This window comes from Accipiter gentilis, chromosome Z (assembly GCF_929443795.1).
Source record: "Accipiter gentilis chromosome Z, bAccGen1.1, whole genome shotgun sequence".
Taxonomy (NCBI): Eukaryota; Metazoa; Chordata; class Aves; order Accipitriformes; family Accipitridae; genus Astur; species Astur gentilis.
In genome coordinates this window covers 1,676,502-1,696,261 of record NC_064919.1, presented here as the reverse complement: position 1 = coordinate 1,696,261, position 19,760 = coordinate 1,676,502, and the positions used below count along the sequence as shown (strand labels likewise).

The window sequence follows — 19,760 nt, the reverse complement described above, 5'->3', positions numbered from 1 at the left end:
CATGTTAAACTTTTACTTTTTAGTTTAGTTCTGCAAACTCTGCCTATAAGCCTACTAATACCAGTTATTTTTCCCTGTCTTCACTTACAGCTTAGAGAAAATAAATGACAGGGAAATAGTAGAAAATCATTTGTGGCTGAGGGAAGATGTTGGAGCTCAATTTTGACAAAAAAGAGCATGTTGTATTGGAGATTTAGTCAGTCTGGGCCTTCAGATAACTTGGTGGATGGATTGCTTTATGAAGGAGGTCCAGAGAATTAAAAGCTGTGTTTCAGTAGCAGTGATGGAGAAAGAGAGAGAATTATGGCTTGTATAATCCAAGTAATGAAATCCAAGGAAAACTGAGGATTTTGTACACCCCAAAAATTCTGAAAGTACCTGCCACAAAGTTACGGCTCTAAGTAGCATCCAGAGGTTTTTTAGAATTTAAAATAATATAGCCATATTCACATATGGTACTGATTCTTAAACCATGGTGATTTTACCACAGAAATTTGATATGAAGAAATTGAGGAATTTTAGTATCTTGATATATGGAATAATTTTATCTGATGCTAGTACTTCTTCAGACAGTACGCTGAAGAATCTTGATAGTGAAGTTGAATGTACTTCGAGTTTTTATTTTAATTTTTCTGAGTGATTTTTTTTGTTCTTTTAAGGCAAAAGCTAAAGAGAAAAAAGAAAAAAAAGCTGGGGAACGTGATGATACAATACCTCCAGAATACAGGTTAACACCAGAGTTGGTAAGTTTTTCATATCTCCATTGCTTTGTAAATAGGGCACTACATCTGACACTTTCTTTCATCACAGAGAGGGAGAGAACGTGGGGAAAACAAGCAAAACTAGTATTTAATCAGTGGCTTTCTCCTGTTGGTGATTTTTGTGTCTCTAGTTTCCTTCCCTTCCCTTGTGGTTGTGACTGGGTTTTTCAGGTATTCTGAGCAAAGATCTGATCTTCCCAGGTCACACATTCCTTCTCCAAGAGTGGTGTTAATTGTTTCTGATACTAAACCTCAGTGTTGTAAAATCCATCCCTTTACAGAAGTGCCCTTGGGTATCACTTTGTAATGTAACCTTGAAACACTGTTGTAAAATGGTATGAAAATTACACTCATTTTTTAAGACCATCACTTCAAGTGATGAAGATTTGTTCAAAGTTAAGCAAAACAACAATAGAACTGAAGTTCATAAAGTCCATAAAGTTCAGAATTTAAAGTTTTTGTGATGGTTGTTAGTAAAACTGATGTTAGCAAGGTTGCTATATAAACTGGCCTTGCTGGAGCTGAATATTAACATTCTGTTTTGAAAGGAGCAGTTTTACCCGTCTTTTTAAAATAGATTTCAAGACTGCCTGACTACAGACCATGGATTTAACCCCCTATTTGTTCAAGTCCAAAAGCTTGTCTTTTGCACTTCAAAGCTTGTTTTACTACTGGATGAATTCCTGCTGGTTTACTATGGAATTAATTCCTGCCACATATTGATACTGATAGGAATGAACACTTTTTGGTCTCTTGGCCCATTTGTTCTGTGCTGACATCACATGTGCTTTTTTTATCCACTTACCTGGCCAGGAAAGAATTCCCTATGTTTAGGGGAATTCCTGTTACTGTGTCACTGATTTAATCTTGTGTGTATCATTTATTTTATATTGTTTTGCTGGTGATTATGGAGTATGGCATTTCTTATGACAATGGAAAAATGTCAATAATACTTACTTTACTTTTAGGATAAAGATGGAAAACCAATATTGCCAAAGCCTGAAGAAAAACCTAAGGTTAGAAAACTGACAGTATTGTAGGAGTGTGAATAGATACCCTGTTTTCTCCCTCTTTGTCATCACTTCTCTCTGTGCCATTATGTAAGTCTCGTGATCTGCTTGTGTGTTTACTTCCTTGCACAAAAGCTGCTGATCTGAAGTGTCAGGTGAAGATTGGTTTTTTTGAAATTCACTGGCTGTGAATTAAGACCTCTTAGTAAGAAAAAGGTTTAGAGTTTACCAAGACAGGAGAGAGTTACAGAAATGACTGCTGACACAAAGAAAAGCTGTATGGGGAGTTAGTGTAAGGTATTCCGTAGAAGTCTGTTGGAGCTATTGAAGGACAGAGAGGCGAGATAGGAAAATCTCCTGTTTTCTTGACAGTTTCCTCTCATTAGTCATCAAATATAAAGGAACACAACTGGAAAGAAGGAAGAAGCTGCTTTGGACATTTCCCTAATCACAAAGAACAACTTGGACTTTGCAAAAAGTATCCATTGTGGCCTAGAAAGTGCAAGATAGAATGAAAAGATTGAAAGAGAATGTTAGAAAGATTGATTTAAAAGGCAGAGAAAGAAAGAAAAAATTAGGAAAAGCAAAGAAACTGTGCACTGAAGAAACTGAGGGCTTCACTTTGGACATACTGTCAATTGAGGAGTGCTGCCAAAATTGGAAAAGTACAGAAAACTTCCATTCTTTGGAAACAAGTGTGAAGGTCAGGACCAATCTGAGCAAGAATGACACTGTGACTTTTTAGCAGAAATGTGAAGTCATTTGTGTTATTCAAGCTTGAAATATGGAGGAATGCAAAGGCAGTGATGAAAAGACTTTATGTCTCTAAAATTTGTGTGTCAGGTCTTAGACATGCAGTCATCTTGAGTGTGTGATATATGAGAACTGTACAGAAGGAACACCTGCCAAGCATGTCATAAGTCAAAAAATAGAGAGCAGCTACGCTCAGAGGGAACCAGGCGCTAATATTAGGAGACAAGCCTTTCTGTTTCACAGGGAGCACAAAAGAGAAGGCACAGAAAAAAAAAAGAAAAGCTCCAGAAGAGGAATGTGGCATGAGTTAAGGGAGGTTGGTTCATAGTTTGACTAAAGTCCAGTACAAAACCAAAGCAGAAGATAAGCTCAGAATCATGAGGTCTTATGCCAAAAGAATTAAGTGGTTGGTAGAAAAATAAGTATCCCTGTCTTCTTCCACCTCTATCAATCAGAGACACACATATAATTGAATAGTTGTTCTGTAAGTGATTTACAGGGGTATTGAAGTCATATGTTACAGCATTTTTCTCAGCCCTATGTCACTATTTATAATTTGAAGAACAGGATTTTGAACAACATGTGTTTGCCAGTATTGCAGTGGTATCACCTGTAATTTAGATCTGTGAAACCAAAGCCAGCAAAACAAAGAAGTTAGGTCAATGGCTGAAAAACCTTCATTCATTTACACCTCTTCCTTGATGCCTGGTGAATACAAAGTTCTTCTTTCTTCATGATTTCAACTGGGGTTTCTATTACTTTGGGACCTGACTCAGCATACCCTTAAGCACATGCAGTGGCATTAATTTTGTGAAAAAAGTTATTATTGCCTAAATGCTTTTTTGATTTAATGGTTGCAAGAGGAATTCAGATATTATGAAAAGTGAGGCCTTATGTGATGAGACATTTTATAAAGACTTAGGGGCACTAATCAACAAAGGAAGGGAAGTAGGAGGGAAAATAAGAGACTCTCATTTAGAAATGTCATTTTACATATGAATTTGACCAAATGAGCCCTAACCAATTAAGTTCCACGTAGCAAGTGAATGGCAATCACTGCTAGCAAAGATTTGAACATTTAGGTGTAAACAATAGTTTGAAGGATCCTAGGAGCTTTAGTAATAGGTCACAGAAGTTTATAGACCACATAGTACTAGATCACATAGTATTAACAGGTTGTAATAGATCACGGTCAGGACCTAAAACTGCAGTTTATTCACTTTTCCCTAAAACATGTCCAGTGAAAACCACTGAGTGTCAGCAGTCAGTACACAAGCTAAGAGAACTTCCAGGTGACACTGCCTCTGAGGGAACTCTACTTCTGCTGGAAAAAAAGAAATAAAATTAAAATGGGAGAATCATAATCTGATGGTGCTGCTTTCCACTACCAATATGTAATTGATACTTGAAGTATTTTAAGAACATGATGCTGTTACAGTAAATACTATCTAGTAAATATTAGCATTCCTTTTTTTTTCTCATTAAGAGGTTGTATTTACCTTTTCAGTAGCCCTGTAAACAGTATTGAACATAATGTTCTCTACATTATATTGAATTTTGGTAACAAAGCAACCGACTCATTCTGAAAAGTGGTTTTCTTAATTTTATGCACTGCAAAATTTTCTTGTGCATGTTTTGTTGCACGTAAATGTGAAAGGTTATTTTGGTGTAGGCTACAGAAGTTTCCCTGCTTTCTGAGTAGTTGAAATATAATTCTTGAAAAAATAAATTAAAAACAGGCAGTGAGTCACCTGTACCACATATGTCTTTTTTTGCAGCCTTTGAGCGAATCTGATCTTGTTGATGAATTTTCAAAGGACTTTGCCTGCCCTGCACAGCCTGCAGTCCAATCCAAACCATCAAAGCCCAGCAGCACATCCAAAGTATGTCTTTCTACTTCACTGAAGATGCTAACACCTGATAGTTTTGCTAAGACTGGATAATGCTACTATTCTTTCAAGAAAAATATTTTCTTCTGTTTCTGTTCCTGCCCTGGCCCTGTTGCCTTCAGTGGAACATGCAGTATTAGCACTTAGTCTTTAATTGAGGGGCTTCTACCTTTAAATTTAGACTTTTCTGTCTTGTTTTGTACTGTATTAAAAAAAAAAAAAAGCTACTTAACAGGTACATTTTGGGTTTCTCAGTGTATTCAGTAAATTGCAGTAAAATTTTTCTGTTTCAGAAGTCTTCGGATCCTGTGTCTGCAAAAACTACTAAGGATGAAGTAGTCCCTCGTGCCACAGCTTGCACTGTGCAGTCTTCAGCTCCATCAGCTGTGTCTTCAGTGAGTAGTGTTAGCTGGAGCTAAAGGAAAACTCAGTGCTTCGTTTATGCAATGGTATAGCACATTTTCAAGATGCTTATTTCCGTATTGCATATTCTTCCTCTATAGAGGTAAGCCACAAAGGCTGAGTGCTTTCCAAAAAAATGAGGTCAAGCACAAAGTGAGCAAGGAAGGTCAGTGACCTTCTTAATAGAGGAAGTCAAACTAACAGTTCTTGTGGTCTACTCTAGCTTTTAATGCTCTAAAAGGGATGCTGTTTGTGAACATAAGAGATGCTGCAGGAAAAGACAAATTCTACCAGAAAATCACAATTGTTGTGCTGAATGTTTTGGAAGATTGCATTAATGGCTGACATTCTTGCATGTCTTCTCAGAATATATATGCTTCTATTAAAAAAACAAAACAAACAAACAACCCCCCTGTGGAACATTTTAGCTGTGAGTAAATCTTTAGGAAGGAGAAGCCTGTTTACAGAGCAACCTCTGTCAAAGTTTCCTTATGCTTTGAACTCAGCAGATCCCAAGTGTGTGAAGACAATTAGGGAGAGAAGCATTACAGTATTTTAGTTTACTTCTCGATTTTTAACCTTAAGTAATGTGTGGGTGGCGGCGGTAATACATGAACAGGCTTCTTCAGCTGCAGCTGAACTCCAAACTAAGAATCGTTTTTTATTATATTGATACCCTTACAGGTTGGTCACGTGGCAGATGAAGCCCTGGAAGCCTTGTCCAGTAGCCTAGGAAAGAGGGAGCCTGATCCAGTTGAAAAGAAACCTGCTGTGGACAAAGTTAAGGTAGAGAAACAATCAGACCTCTAAAAAGAGACTGTAATTATCTTCAGCATTACTGTATTTCCTCAGGCTATAAACAATCTAGAGATAATATTTTCACTTTTTTTAAAAACAAAATTTCCTTGTGAAACCAGTTGTGTTCTGCTTAGGAAGTACTAGTAGGATTTTAACACAGTGAGTACCTTTTCTTAATAATTTTGCCTATTAACAGTACAGTAGTTCTCTCAGCTTCTGAAAACTGCATTTTTATAGTGTTTTACTGCTGAACCAAAGCAGAATTAACATGCACGTTAGAGGTAGCATACTGTATGGTCCTTTTTCAAAAGGAACCAAATTTATGATGAGTTGTTTAAATTAGGAATAATTCATAAAACTTTGGGTTTTGTCACTGATCCTGTTATTTTAACAGGGAGCCCCATAAGTAAGTCACTGAAATATGTATATTCTGTCTAAGGGAATGCTGTTCATAGTCACACTGTGAATGCCCCCATTTGCCATCCCAAACCATGGGCCAGATGATATTGACTAGAGCCAAAAATAGAAAGGACAGTTCTTCTGCTGGGCTGGAGCTCTATCAAACAAAAGTTCCCACAATTAGCTTTACTACCTTTTCTTAGTTGTCATTTTCCAACATAATTTGATGGGGGCTAGTCCTTTTTGAAGTTGGCTACTGATTTCTCTGTTCAGCCTTCCTTTGCATGCAGCCCAGATAGCTGTTGAGTGGATTTCACAAAAAAATCAAGAATTAAGGCTCAGAGGTATAATGCTATTTTGTTATTGGTCCATGCTTGTCTATGTACTAAACTCTGTTGACCTTCGTTGAAATAGATGGAGCTACTTCTGACATACACAGGAAGAAACAGGCAGAGAAATTAAAGCTTTTTCAAGAGAAAAGGCTTCCTTTTAATTTTCATGAGATTTTTATCTGGTAGTTGGATTGAATTAGACTAATTGGAATCAGTAAACTGAAGCCTTTGAAAGCTTGCTCATATGCATTTCTGTTGGGATGTAGTAATTTGTTTTTCTTAATACTACTTTTATTTTGCCTTCATAGGAGAAAGCCAAACAGGAACAACATGAAAAATTGGGTGAAGATGAAGAAACAATTCCTCCAGAGTACAGATTAACAGAAGCAAAAGTAATTTATTTAATGTCTGTCTTAGTCTTTCTTTCCTTTCATTCTTCAGAATATGTGGATGAAACTGAAACTCCATTTCATTTTGAAATGTTGATGTTTAGTTCAGCCATTTTTATAGTATATAAAAATTGCAGTTTATAGTTCCTGAATATCTGACATCTAGCATTAGATGCCTACATAGGCACAGAAGTGGTTTAGATGTAAGTACCTACACATGAATAATTTTGGCTGAGATCAGTGCACTGGAGTCTTTTTAGCTTTTTGTATTTTAGAACTTAATAAATTGTGATTGGTCAAAGCCGTTAAAAAGCCCAATGCTTCAAGGTGGTATCACCACACAACTCATTTGACATAAATGGGTTGCTTAGGTATAGCCAAGACTTGCACAACACCTGCCACAGCTGCCATTGTGAAAAGATACGGCCTTTGTGGACTCCACATCCAGGAGTACTGTTACCTGTCTGGAAGTTGGGATTTTATTTTTTGATTGTGCTATTTCCGTGGAAATTGAAACATGAAGTAGGGAAGCTCAGAATCCCCCACACTGAATCACTTTTCAGCACGCAGATGTTCTTAAGCTAGAGGACCCGGATTTTTTTAAAGGAACCTAGAGTAACAGCAGTAGATGCTAGAGATTACTAGATCCATTGTTCAGTGAATGCTCTCAGAGTACTTGTATTGCATGGTCATTTAAGGACTGCTTAGTTTAATATAAGGGGATTTTTGTTTTGTAGGATAAAGATGGGAAACCACTCTTACCAAAAACAGAAGAAAAGTTCCAGGTAAAAAAGTTAATATTCAGATAAATGTTTCATTCATTAATTACTTACGCAAATGTCGGGAAGATTTCCCAGTCTTCAGTTGAAAAATGGAGATAGAGTATGTTACCTGCTCACTTTTTAATAGATGAAAAGGCTTAAAAGCCTCTTCTTTTTTTCTTTTTAATCATAGCCCATGAGTGAAAATGATCTTTTAGAGGGTTTGACAGAAGGATTTTCCTGTTCTCCGTCGCCCGCTGCACCATTACCTACACCAACTGTAACAAAGGTGAGTGGATGTGATTTCTGAAAATCTGTTTTATTTTCAAATTTTTTAAACAATCTTGATAATTTATTTGTTTCCCTTAAAATTTATGTAAAATTTCCTAAATAAAATTCAATAACTAAAAATTAAATAAGTATTTAATAAATAAGTAATTTTTGCAATAAATTAATAGGAGAGCAGGACTTTAATAATAAGAAAAAAACTAGGTAAGTTAGTTGTCATATCTTTTTACCAGTTGCTTGCATAAGTAATGCTTTGGAGTTGAGAATTTTAGAAGTGTTACTTGGGAATATAGAGGGGCTTGGTGAAATCTTACCTCCTCTGAAGTCACATTAAACCTGCCTCTGACTTAAGCTGTGCCAAGGTTGAGATGGCAGACTGAACGTGAACAAATTGAGATGCAAAACAGTTGCAAAAGCTTCTCAGGGAGGGGTTTCAATCTGAAATAAGTAGAGCTTCTAGGAAAAATAAAGTCCTAAAAATAAACTGTATGGGCATTGCCTTTTCGATGCTTGGAATTTGATGCATATTTTTCTCTTAGTCTTTGTGTTATTAGTAATGCTGTGTCTTGTTCCAGAAAACCAAGGAGGGTGAAAAGCCTGCAGATTCCTCGGACATTATCTCTGCTGTGACAGTTTCTTCAGTGCACTCAGCAGCTCCTCTAGCTTCTACCTCAGTAAGCAACCTCTTCTGTAGATCCTGATCTCAAACTAAGAACTGACTAGTGAAGAGATAGAGGAGCATGACCCGGCCAGTTTTACCAATATAGTCTGTTGCAAAGTTGAATATTTTATTGCTAACACTGGCTATTGGGGGAAGGAAAATGTTCCCTCTGCGGGGGGAAAAGTGTGAGTTTCTGGACACTTCATGTTCAACTGACTGCAAAGACTGGTGTGCCCATTTTGTCCGAGTTCTGCTCGCTGTCGTATTTCAGCCTGCCTTTGAAACCTCCTCACCTGTGCTTGGAAAAGGAAGAGCCCAGTCCTGTGCTGATTCCTCCAGAGTTACTGAGGACATCAGAGGATGTGTGCATTTCCTTGCCATGGGTCAATGCGGGTAGTTTCCTATATGCAAATGGTTTCATTTTTAGGCTTGGGCCTTTAGCCGAACCACACCTTTCTTTTCCTGGTTAGGTAATGAGAACATTTAAAATAATGACAGTGTAGTCATTACCGTAGTGGCAAAGTCATCTTTTAAGCCTCTAAGAGGAGGAGTTCGAGGTTAATGGCGGGACAGGCAGCGCCATTGCCTCATTTTAATACCAGGAGAACTTCCCTTCTTTGCATTTAGTGGCAATGTTGCTGGGTCAGTCTTTCTCCATTTTGATCTGTGCAGTGGGAGCTCCCTCTAGTGTTGCCAGCCTAATTTGAAAGGGGACTACAAAGCTCCTCCCACCTGGGTTTTAGTTGATTTTAAAAGGGCTTTTTTTTCTAACTCGTGTTTGAATAAAACTGGTGTAAATTAGCAAAAGACCATAAATAATGTGAAGATAAAAATGTTAATAAGTTTTAATTCAGATTGACACTTGCTTAGCAGCTAATCGGCAGTGATAATGATGTTTGCAAAATGAATGGCAATTACCAAAACCAATATTTTCATAGAACTGTGCTCATTAGATCAGTTAGGCTTATGTGTAACAAAAGAAAGCCATTAAAATAAATTCCATAACCCCTTCTTGAAATTATGTTTTCTGGAGGTCTAAATATTCTGTAATTTTTTTCCCCAGCTATTGCACTACATTGTAATTACAAAGGGAGAGCTGATTGTTCATTGTTCACTGAAGTTGACAGTTCATTAGTCAGTACTTATATTAGCTTGCTGAATTAAATTATTTTTACAGCAGATTTGCTTTCATGAATGTGTTTATACTTTGTTAGGGAGGAAAAGAGATGGATGAAGCCTTGGATCTCCTGTCCGATTCCCTGGGAGAGAGGGAACCTGACCCTGATGAGAACAAACCAGTTGTGGATAAAGTAAAGGTAACAAAAGACATTCTGAAACTTATGCAGTCTGGGGGAAAAAAACCACAAAAACAAACAACAACAACAACAAACCAAATCTGAGATACTTACTTCTTGGAGAATTTTTTTTTTAATGGTATACTGCAACACTTCTATACTTGTAGGAGTATATGACGTGATTTTTTCAGATGTAGGAGGAAGGTTACTAGGAAAAAAACCCATACCCTTGTGTTGTCCTACGTGTAGGCATATCAACCACTCTTCAGTCAGCTGCATTACTGTGTGTTTTCTGACAAATGTTGAATTAGTTAATACACTTTAGCTGCTTGGAGGTAAATGTTGAAATATTACAGGAAGTTTGCAGTAATTTGATTTCAGTGCTTTTTATTGTCATTATTCTAATTATTTTTCAGATATCTTCTCTGGCCTCTGTTTCTAATATTAATTTTGTGGCCTTCTCTTTGTCAAACTTCGACTTCTATAACCCCCCCAAACACCAAGTTCATCAACAGATGTGTTAATTTAATCAGTCCCAATTTTTAACTTACTTGTTTCTGCTTGTTTTGTCTTCATTCAGTTTTTCTTCGTATAATTGTATAAAGACCTTTCTGCTAATAACAAAATCAGATGCATTTCTGCATAATAGTGGTAGTAATAGCAAAATGTAAACTGAAATACTTAAGGTAAAGGACATTACTGGGGATAAAAAACACCATAAGCTGCCAATGAATAAATTTAGGCTGGAATCTAGAAGGAGATTTCTAATCTCAGACCAGGCTCCATTGTGGAGGTTGTTGGCTGCCTTAGGAACACGTTTATACAGTCTGGGTAGCATTGTCCCTTGCCATAGCAAGGGAGTGAACGTTTGAGATGTGAGATCTCAGCAGCTCCTGTGCTTCCGTGGAGCTTTAGGAGCCCAGCTTTCTTCATGTGTTGTTCTTTACAAAGGCATGGAAAATGCTTATATTCAAAAAATGCAAAATAAAAGATAAGACATCCTTAAAATGTCTGTGTTAACAAATACAAAAATATTCTTCAGTGATATCCTTAAGAACCTACTTGTATCTAAACCAGGTGTCTTGTTCAGCATGTTTCTGGTATGTTTGCCAGAAATCAAAGCAGCATAGATTGAAAAATAAACATACTGGAAGGAATGCTTCCCTCCTTGATGCAGTTTTCAGGAGCTTGGGGTGCTCTGCCTTCTAGTTGTGATTTGAAACTGACTCTGGCTCCTAAGTCTGATGGGAAATACAGGCCACTCTTGATCAGTTTGGGTGTGAGGTGGATAAGTGCCCTGGGTTCTGCTAAAGGTACTCAGATGCATTCACAGGTAAGCCTTTGCAGGAACATCAGCTTTGTGTTAAAGCTACAGTGCATGGATGAGATTTGATGCAGAAGTGTGGAATGACTCCTTTTAGTCATATTGCTGAAAAGCAGAATTGAAAGTTGACATAATTATTTTTTTTTTAATGTTGGGATGCTGCTGTATATATATATATACATTTAACTTATTAAATGTGAACACTTATTGAGACCTAGTAGTTTAGAACTTTCAGGCATGAAACACACTTCATAGTGAAATAAATATATGGGCTTTTTTCTGGTAGTTTACAATTTTAAATTAAAAAAGGCATCTGTCCTAAGTTTAATGAGCACTCTGACTTACTGTTTGCTAATATTTCTAACATCAGTATTAAAAGTTATTAATAAATTAAATGCTTTCAGGAAAAGGCTAAATCTGAACACAGAGACAAACTTGGAGAAAGAGATGATACTATCCCCCCTGATTATCTAAAACTTCTGGAGTCAGGTGAGCAGGTAAGGAAAAGCTTTGTTAGTTTTTATTTGCAACACCAGAAATTTGTGCATATGAGCCAGTCTGTCCTCTTTGGAATTACGAGAAGAACAGGGAAGCTGAATAAGTGAGTAAATCTGTGTACTATATTAATGTATGTGGGTTAAACTTGTAAATACCCTATACTTATAGACTAGCTCTGTATATCCTTGCATGCATTTAATTCAAAAAAACAAAGGAAAAAATAGTTGTGGTTTGCTTTGTTGGTTTTTTTTTTTAATTAGGCAATCTGAACAAATAAAAATCACTTTGAACCATCCAGTAGCAATCAATATCCTGGAGATTTAGCAGTATAGATTCCAGTTACACTGGCTCAGTGTTTTACGTGCTCCAGAAAACCAGGTGAAAAAATGGAGTGTCTCCCTTTAAACAGGTTGGCTCTATAGTCTGCTTTTAAACAGGAGAAGCTTGCAAACTGTGGGTAATAACACTTATTCATTCCAAGTAGTTTCGTTCCAAGTTTGGGGACAAAGTGCACATACAGGTATTACCTTGGTGGTATACCTAAAGCCCTGTAAAACTGCTATTCACTGGAGCACGTGACTGCTCTGACAGTGACTTGATCTTTTATGGATCGGGAAGCTGTTTTTACAGTACACTACAAGGATAGAAAGATGATACTGCAGAAGTAGTCAAAGTAACAGACCATGAAAACACATCATGATCTGACTTTGACTACATAGCACGAGAAAGGAAGAAATCTGTTCAGAACGGTGCAACTTTATGGGTAATCTGTAAACTCCCAATGTCATATGTAAGTACTTGTATCTTAAAACTAACCTGACCAGTTCAAAATGAGGATGTAATTTTTCTTCTTCCCAAGGGTGAACCAGTAAAGCCAACAGCAAAGGATGATGTGAAACACAAAGAACAAAAGGTAACATTTCTGATACTTTTGTTCTGTGTTTGTTTCATGCTGTGTGCTCTGATCTTTTCTTTGAAGTACTGTCATTGTAGGCTCAAGGTGTGATTCATTGCAAATTCTCCTAAATGTTATTGAATGCAGTAGGTAACAGTAACAGTGTGTACAGTAAAACTTTTGTGAAGAGTAAGTCTTCATAGTAAATACAGGTTTTATGCACAACTACACTATCAACGTTAAGGTCCAGCATTCAAAGAAATTGTGTATCTTGGAAACATCAAATAGACATCTCTGTTCTAACATATGTGTAGAGCTCAAGTATGGGGTTTTTTTTAAGAAAGGGATGTTTAAAGCAGACATAAATTCCTGAAACATTAATTTGACTGTGGGATGTATTGCATATTGTGTGACTTCAGAATTAAAATTATTGCAGAAGCCTACAGATGACTCTGCAGCTATTGATGCCCTGTCAGGTGACTTTGATACTTGTACAAAGGCTCCTGCCAAACCGCAGCACTCAAAGGTAGGACATTTTCTGCTAATAACTTGCAAAATAAATAGTTTTTCACTAGTCTGTTGAAGTTCCTCACTTTTCTTTGCAGTAGCTCAGTTTAGGTTTAGAGCTAGCCTCTTTGGAAGATGCTGTCCATATGCGGTGATTGTCTTACTGCTATAATGGATATTTGATGCGTCTTTCTGTATACTAAATGTTTGGAAGAAGGAAGATGTGTGGTATTTAGAGTCTTCTAGAGAGGTAAGACAGGTTTGGAGAAGTAAGTGGAGCAGAGAATTGTGGTAACAGCTTTTGTACAGATTAGAGTGTCCAAAAATTGTAGAGAAGCAGGGAAAATCTTTCTTCAATGATTGCATGCACTACCTAGCAATACTTGTAGGCTGGAACAGAGAAACAGTTCAAGAAGGTTTTGCAGAGAGAAATGCTAGGAGTAGAAAAGTTGTGTTAGGGAAAATAGTAGAGCTGACAAGAAAGGTGAGGAAGGAATAGACTGGAGAGGTCTTGTAATGAGAAATGGAGCATGCATTTGTCATATAATCTTCTTAAACACAGCTGACAGACAGCTGTCAGACTTTACCCAGCAAAATGCTGCACATGCGAGGCTATATGAAATGAACTAGCAGCAGAAGCTGCATAAGTCTGGAGGTCACCAACATGAGGATGGTGTTGGAGAAAGGATGGTTGTGCTGGAAAAGAGTGTAAAGGAGGGGACGGAGTTTTAGTCCACATGTGAGAAGAATGACTGTCAGACGTGTTTTCTGCTTGCTCTTAACTCGAGTTACCTTGAGTTTGGACAGAGGGAGAGGTCTTGTATGGCTTAGAGACATCCACCATGCCACTACGGTCACCTTACGTGCTTCCTTGGCAGAGGAGCCCAAGGGTGCTCTCGGGAAGCTGGTGGGATATCAGTGTGAAAATCATGGACTCCTTTTGTTTCTACAAGTGCTCAAACTAGTTAAGAACCAGTAACTCCCTCCTGTTAGCCATTTGCTCCCTTACTCTCTAGCATGTGCTAAGCAGAAAGGAGGCTTGCTGTCAAGTAAATTAATGTGCAAGGCCAAGTGCAAGGTCCTGCACCTGAGTCAGGGCAACCCCCTGTATCAATACAGGCTGGGGATGAAGGGATTGAGAGCAGCCCTGCCGAGAAGGACTTGGGAGTACTGGGGGATGAAAGGTTGGATGTAAGCCAGCAATGTGCGCTTGTAGCCCAGAAAGCCGACCGTATCCTGGGCTGCATCCAAAGCAGCGTGGCCAGCAGGTCGAGGGAGGGGATTCTGCCCCTCTGCTCCGCTCGGGTGAGACCCACCTGCAGTTCTGCCTCCAGCTCTGGGGTCCTCAGCACAGGAGAGACAGGGACCTGCTGGAGCAGGTCCAGAGGAGGGGCACCAAAATGGTCAGAGGGATGGAACAGCTCTCTTGTGGGGAAAGGCTGAGAGAGTTAGGGTTGTTCAGCCTGGAGAGGAGAAGGCTCCACAGAGATCTTACTGCAGCTTTTCAAAGGGGGCCTATAAGAAAGATGAGGACAAACTTTTTAGCAGGGCTTGTTGTGATAGGACAAGGCATAATGGTTTTAAACTAAAAGAGGGTAGGTTCAGACTAGAACAAGGAAAAAATTTTCTACAGTGAAGGTGATGAAACACTCGAGCAGGTTGCCTGGAGAAGTTGTGGATGCCCCATCCCTGGAAACATCCAAGGTCAGGTTGGACGGGGCTCTGAGCAAACTGGTCCAGTGGAAGGTGTCCCTGCTCATTGCAGGGGAGTTGGACTAGATGACCTTGAAAGGTCCCTCCCAACCCAAACCCTTCTATGATGTGACATGTTCTATCCTGTGCCCTGGTCCCTCACTTGCAGGCAGAGGGTATGGTACACACTGTTTTGAATGGTGAGTAGCTTTTGTACTCAGCTGGGTAAAGCAGCTGCTGTTGCCTCTCATCTGCTACTGACTCCTGCCAGCCCGTCCCTGCCTTTTTCCTGCAGTCATGACCTCCCTGCTTCCTGCAAGGAGAAAGAAAAATCAAATTTACAAAATCTTTGACAGAACCAGTATATTAGCAGTCAAAAATTAAATCCCTTGGACAGACACAGCTGTGGAAGCATAGCACCAGTTCTCCAGTGCAATTCTGCACTAGCTTTCTTAAGCTTATCCTACAAGGCACCCCAGTTACCAAGAGCAAATTATAAGTTTGTCCATAGTGAAAACATTGATTATGATCATCTGTGCTTTTATGCTGTGTTTGTTCCTCTCCTGGAGGGCAGAGAAGAAGCAACTTTGAAACTGAAGTTCAAATCAGATGTATTCCTGGGAGGAAATAGCTGTGTTTCCAAATTGCTCTTCTGACCACTGTAGTGCTTCCCCAGGTGCTTCCCTGGACATGAAATCCTCAGGCGGCTTAAGGCAAACTATTGGTGTTTTAAGTGCTGTTTTGTTTGGTTATGAACTTTGGAGCTAAATCTTCTGCTGCTGCGTTACTGCTTTGTAGTAAATCTGCCCAAACATACCAGCTTTTTTATCAGTGTATGCTTTCTGGTGCTCTAGTCTCCCCAGTGTTAAACAAGGCTCCAGATTCCAGCATGCTGTGGACTACAGGCAGTAATTACATGCACATATCCTGCGTTGAGCTCTCTCCCACCTTAGCAACCACATTTAAATAATGTGTTATGGCAGGTGAAAAAGCAGGAGCCATCAATTCTCTATTCTGCTTGTAACTGTAATTTTTTTTTTTCTTTGGAGTGTAGGACAAAAGTGGAAAGGAAACCATCACCACTAAATCAACCCCAAAGGGTAAAGGAAAACCAAAAGACCCTAAAACGGTAAAAACATACATACTATAATATGGACATTCATAGTTACCACACACTATAAACATGAAAGATGGGCAACTGGATTTTGGATTCACAGTACATGAATATTACTTTGGGGAGAGTTTTACATCAATAGATTGAACTTGATCCATTTTTATAAGCATGTACATAGGAGAAAAGCACCTGTGTATTTCGAGGGAAATTTTCAGTGAACAGGGGCTAAAATACGTTTCTTTCAGAGAGAGTGTGGTCTTCTACAGGAGGCTCAGTGCATGCTCCACAGGCTTCTCATTCCCATATTTGCTGATCTGAGAGTCACATTTCGCATGCCTATAGCTGACTCGGGATCCCCATCACTTCTGTCTTTTCTTCCAGTTTTAAATAACAGCATTCTAAAAGTGATTAGAGTGTACTCCTTCAACCACACATCCATTTCTCAACTTATTATCAATTTATTTTAAAATAATGAATTAAAAGTTACATACGTTCATAAATAAGTATGCAAAATGAATCTGGTGGGAAAAAGAAGGCAGCTGTTTCTTTATTAAAAAAAAAAAAAAAAGAAAAGAAAAGGTTGCTTGGTTCTTGTCATCCAGAAATACAGAAAATGGATTTAGGTGAGGGTGAAACTTTTCCCATCATGTTGTTCTCTCCCAGGATGCATGCAGGTAGATGCCTGAATCAGATGGTAATAACTGCTCTGGAAATTTTATGTTTCACATTTCAAGAGTGAGGGGATTTTTCATTATTACAAAATTGCCACACATCCCTTTTGTCTTACAATTCTTGATGTAAAAGCGGGGAGTGGTCTTTAGCTCCTCTTCAGAAGGACGTACTTTTTAATGTTCCAATTTGTGACTGGATCACTAGCATGAGTAAATGGATGTTGAGAAATAGGATGTGAAGAGGTCAGTCACAGCCCTCTTTATCTGAAATGAAGTGATGCTAGAAACATGAAAATACATGTACAAAACAGAAGTTACAAATACTGTTGCTAAACTTTCTGCATTTCAAGTGCAGATCCTGTTAATGTCTGAAATGTGATTTCTGATGAGTATGTGTCACTGGGTTTGGGGGTTTCTTGGTTTTTTTTCAGATTTTTAGCTTCCTATCTCATGCTTCTCTTGCTTTTTAGGCAAAGGGACAGTCCTCCAGCAGCAAATCTGAGAAGCAGAAAACAAGCTAAACATTAACATTTTGGGGTGAGATTTCTTCCTTTCTCTTCTCTGAACTACCACAAACAACTCATGCTAGTGTTGTTAAAGCTAAGTTTTATTGACAGTCTTTCAACTGAACCAAGACATGGTTAGAGACGCTGTTAGACACAGCGCTTGGAATGACTTTGAAATTTGGTGTTCCTAGGCAGAAGAGGACTTACTTTTTCTCCACGTCCTTTGTCCATACAGTTTGTACAGAATTACTTCATGTAGCTAATTTCCTTTAGGTTCATGTAACAAAGAATTGCAAGGCATGACACACTGCTTCCCTAGTAAGACCTTTTTATGGAGTAATGAAGGCCAAGCACATTTCAGCTGGTTGTTTCTATCTTTAGGACAGTGAGTTTATCTCGTTATTTCTGCACCAGGCTAATTTTGGAACAGGGTCCAGAACAGATATACAAAGCCCCACAGCTAAGCTGGTAGGTGGTGCAGATATCACTGTTCCACTCTCGACTTTCCCGGCACAAACACAGCCTTGTTGTTTGCACTTGTTCCATTGTCACCACGTACTTCTTTGTACTTAGCTCGATCACGCCCTTAACGTAAGAGTAAGTAATGGGAGTCTTTCATCATCGTCATTAGTTCATGGAAGTATTTACTTTGATGCTTGACACAAGTGCTTCAGGCTGGAGGGTCTCCTGGGGTCTGGAGGAGATAGGCAAGGGCATGTCCAGCGCATAGCACCATCCATCCATGTGCGAGCCAGCAGGGTCTGAGTTCTGGCTTTCTGAAGAACCTGCAGAGGAGCCTCTCTCCTCTGGCAGCAGAGGCAGTCCTGGCTCTTCTGAGAGTGTCAGTAATTACATGCAGCAAAATGCCCTGCGAAGATTTGGCAACTGACTTCGAATGGGCAAGAGAAAGATGCGTTGTTACTGCCTACCTGCAGTGGACTGCTACCCTAGCTGCAGTATCACTTCCAAATAATACCTGATCTCTCGTGATATTAAGTCTTCCTGGATTTCTTTCTGCCACTAGAGACTTACATTTCCAATAATTCTTCCCAGATTTATTTTGGGGTGGGGGGTGGGTCCAATTTAAAGAATATAAAGCACTCTAACTTTTTTTTCTTTTTCTTCCCCCCAGGATCTTGGTGCATCATGTTAAATCTCTTCTTTCTGTTGGTGGATAAATATTCCTGAAGAACAAAAGCTGGTGCAAAAAGCATGTGGTTATTCTGGGTGGTTTTTGTACAGCGATACTTGCTGGACTTTTTTCATATTTTCTTCTTTCCCAGTAGTAGATTATGGTGTTGGTTTTTCCCCCCCTAGCCATTCATTTTATTATACTCATATACTTCAACTTTTTTGTAATTTCTTCAGTTTTCAGAGGGAAAGAATGCTTTATATTTGCAAGAAATATATTTCATAAATGAATAGCAATGCCAAAAAAATCTGCAGACTTTTGCACATAATCTCCACATAGTGCCTGTAAATCTCAGAAGAATTTGTATGATGTGCTAGCATTTTTAACATTGCAGTGAATGCACTAAGTATTCTGGAATATAATGAGCTTTAGTCATCCTCAGCCCACCTCAGCCTGGCTGTGCACTCTTTTCTCAAGCCAGTTCCTGGTAGGAAACCAAAAGTAAGCTGTGGGTAGCTAAAGAATGAGAAACTGGGGATTAACCGTTTCATCAAGCGCATCCAGTAACAAGTATTTTGGATGCTGTCTTAACTGTAGTTAAAACAACAAAAAAAACAGATAAAGATTTTAGTGGCTTTTTTTTTCTTTCCAGTATCTGTACTGTTATCTTGTAATTTCAGGAGTCTCCTGGACTGAACAAATACAAATCCTAGTGTAACAATGACACCATTACCATCACAGAAGAGGAAATAAAGAAGGTACATGAGCCTTAGCAGAGATCAAAGAGAAGTTCAGGTCAACAGGTGGACTTTTTTTTTATCTTACTTTGCACTGTTTCTGGTCCTTGCTTCTCTTCCTTGCACTCCAGAAGGGAATGCAGAAATAGGGCAGAAGTTAATGCTGCAAGGAACAATGTCATGCTCACCTGCTCTGCAAGAGAACAGGCACGAGTAGGCGCCTCTCGTAAGTCTGCTGCAGACAGGGCTGTCGCGACCGAGGTGCACCAAGTGTTTTCCTCTGTCTTCATAACCTGCAAAGCATCTTTTTGCACATCCTTATACACATACTGCTTCACCTTTAGCTTGCAGAGGAAGGCCATACCAACATTTGTACTGATACCAAAATCAGACTCTAGTATGTAGCGTTGCAGACGGAGACAGCCCGGAGATTTAAGTTGGGGATATTTAGACTTTTGACTGTACTTCACAGTCTGTACAGAGAACCTGTGTCACACTAATAAAAGTTTTTAAGAATGCATTACGGTGTTCGTAACTTTTCATTTATTACTGCTGTTATCTGAATAGCTATTGTAAGACAAAAGAAATCTTAGAAATAATTAAAAAATCCCAAACATTGGCATATTGAAACAATACAATGCGTTTAAAAAAACCCTGCAAAATACTTGTCAGTGATGCCTCACGAAAGCCCTCACAATCTGATCAAGATCCAGCTACAGGTTTTTCCCCTTTCCTTTGGTTTTCAAAGCTGTGTCACAGTTAACTAGGACCAAAATTAACTTGTGGGCTCCCATTGTGTAGGGAAGCAGCTAAAAGATTAAGACCTAAGCACAAGAGACAAAGTGATTATTTTGCTGAAAAATTCCAGTTAGAGTATTTGTTGAAATGTACAATATACAAGTGGTTAACAGTCATTCTCAGGCGACAGAAGAAACACTGTGTTTTA

The 19,760-nt window shown here is 38.7% G+C and overlaps 1 protein-coding gene across 10 annotated transcripts in view; it reads left to right on the top strand.

The window, feature by feature from the left end:
* CAST (calpastatin) overlaps nt 1-19,335 on the top strand; it is a 65,437-nt gene extending 46,102 nt beyond the window's left edge. For 6 of the 10 annotated variants that reach the window (XM_049795414.1, XM_049795413.1, XM_049795418.1 and 3 more), the window contains 16 exons: nt 660-743; nt 1,730-1,777; nt 4,303-4,407; nt 4,707-4,808; nt 5,500-5,601; nt 6,653-6,736; nt 7,471-7,518; nt 7,688-7,783; nt 8,358-8,456; nt 9,658-9,759; nt 11,467-11,559; nt 12,420-12,473; nt 12,892-12,981; nt 15,704-15,783; nt 16,910-16,976; nt 18,078-19,335. In XM_049795414.1, coding sequence (XP_049651371.1) covers nt 660-743; nt 1,730-1,777; nt 4,303-4,407; nt 4,707-4,808; nt 5,500-5,601; nt 6,653-6,736; nt 7,471-7,518; nt 7,688-7,783; nt 8,358-8,456; nt 9,658-9,759; nt 11,467-11,559; nt 12,420-12,473; nt 12,892-12,981; nt 15,704-15,783; nt 16,910-16,967 — 1,245 coding nt within the window. In that variant the 3' untranslated portion in view covers nt 16,968-16,976; nt 18,078-19,335. The remainder of the gene's footprint in view (nt 1-659; nt 744-1,729; nt 1,778-4,302; nt 4,408-4,706; nt 4,809-5,499; nt 5,602-6,652; nt 6,737-7,470; nt 7,519-7,687; nt 7,784-8,357; nt 8,457-9,657; nt 9,760-11,466; nt 11,560-12,419; nt 12,474-12,891; nt 12,982-15,703; nt 15,784-16,909; nt 16,977-18,077) is intronic. The other 4 variants (XM_049795417.1, XM_049795416.1, XM_049795422.1 and 1 more) reach the window with 2 other exon arrangements.
* Nucleotides 19,336-19,760: the final 425 nt, after the last annotated feature.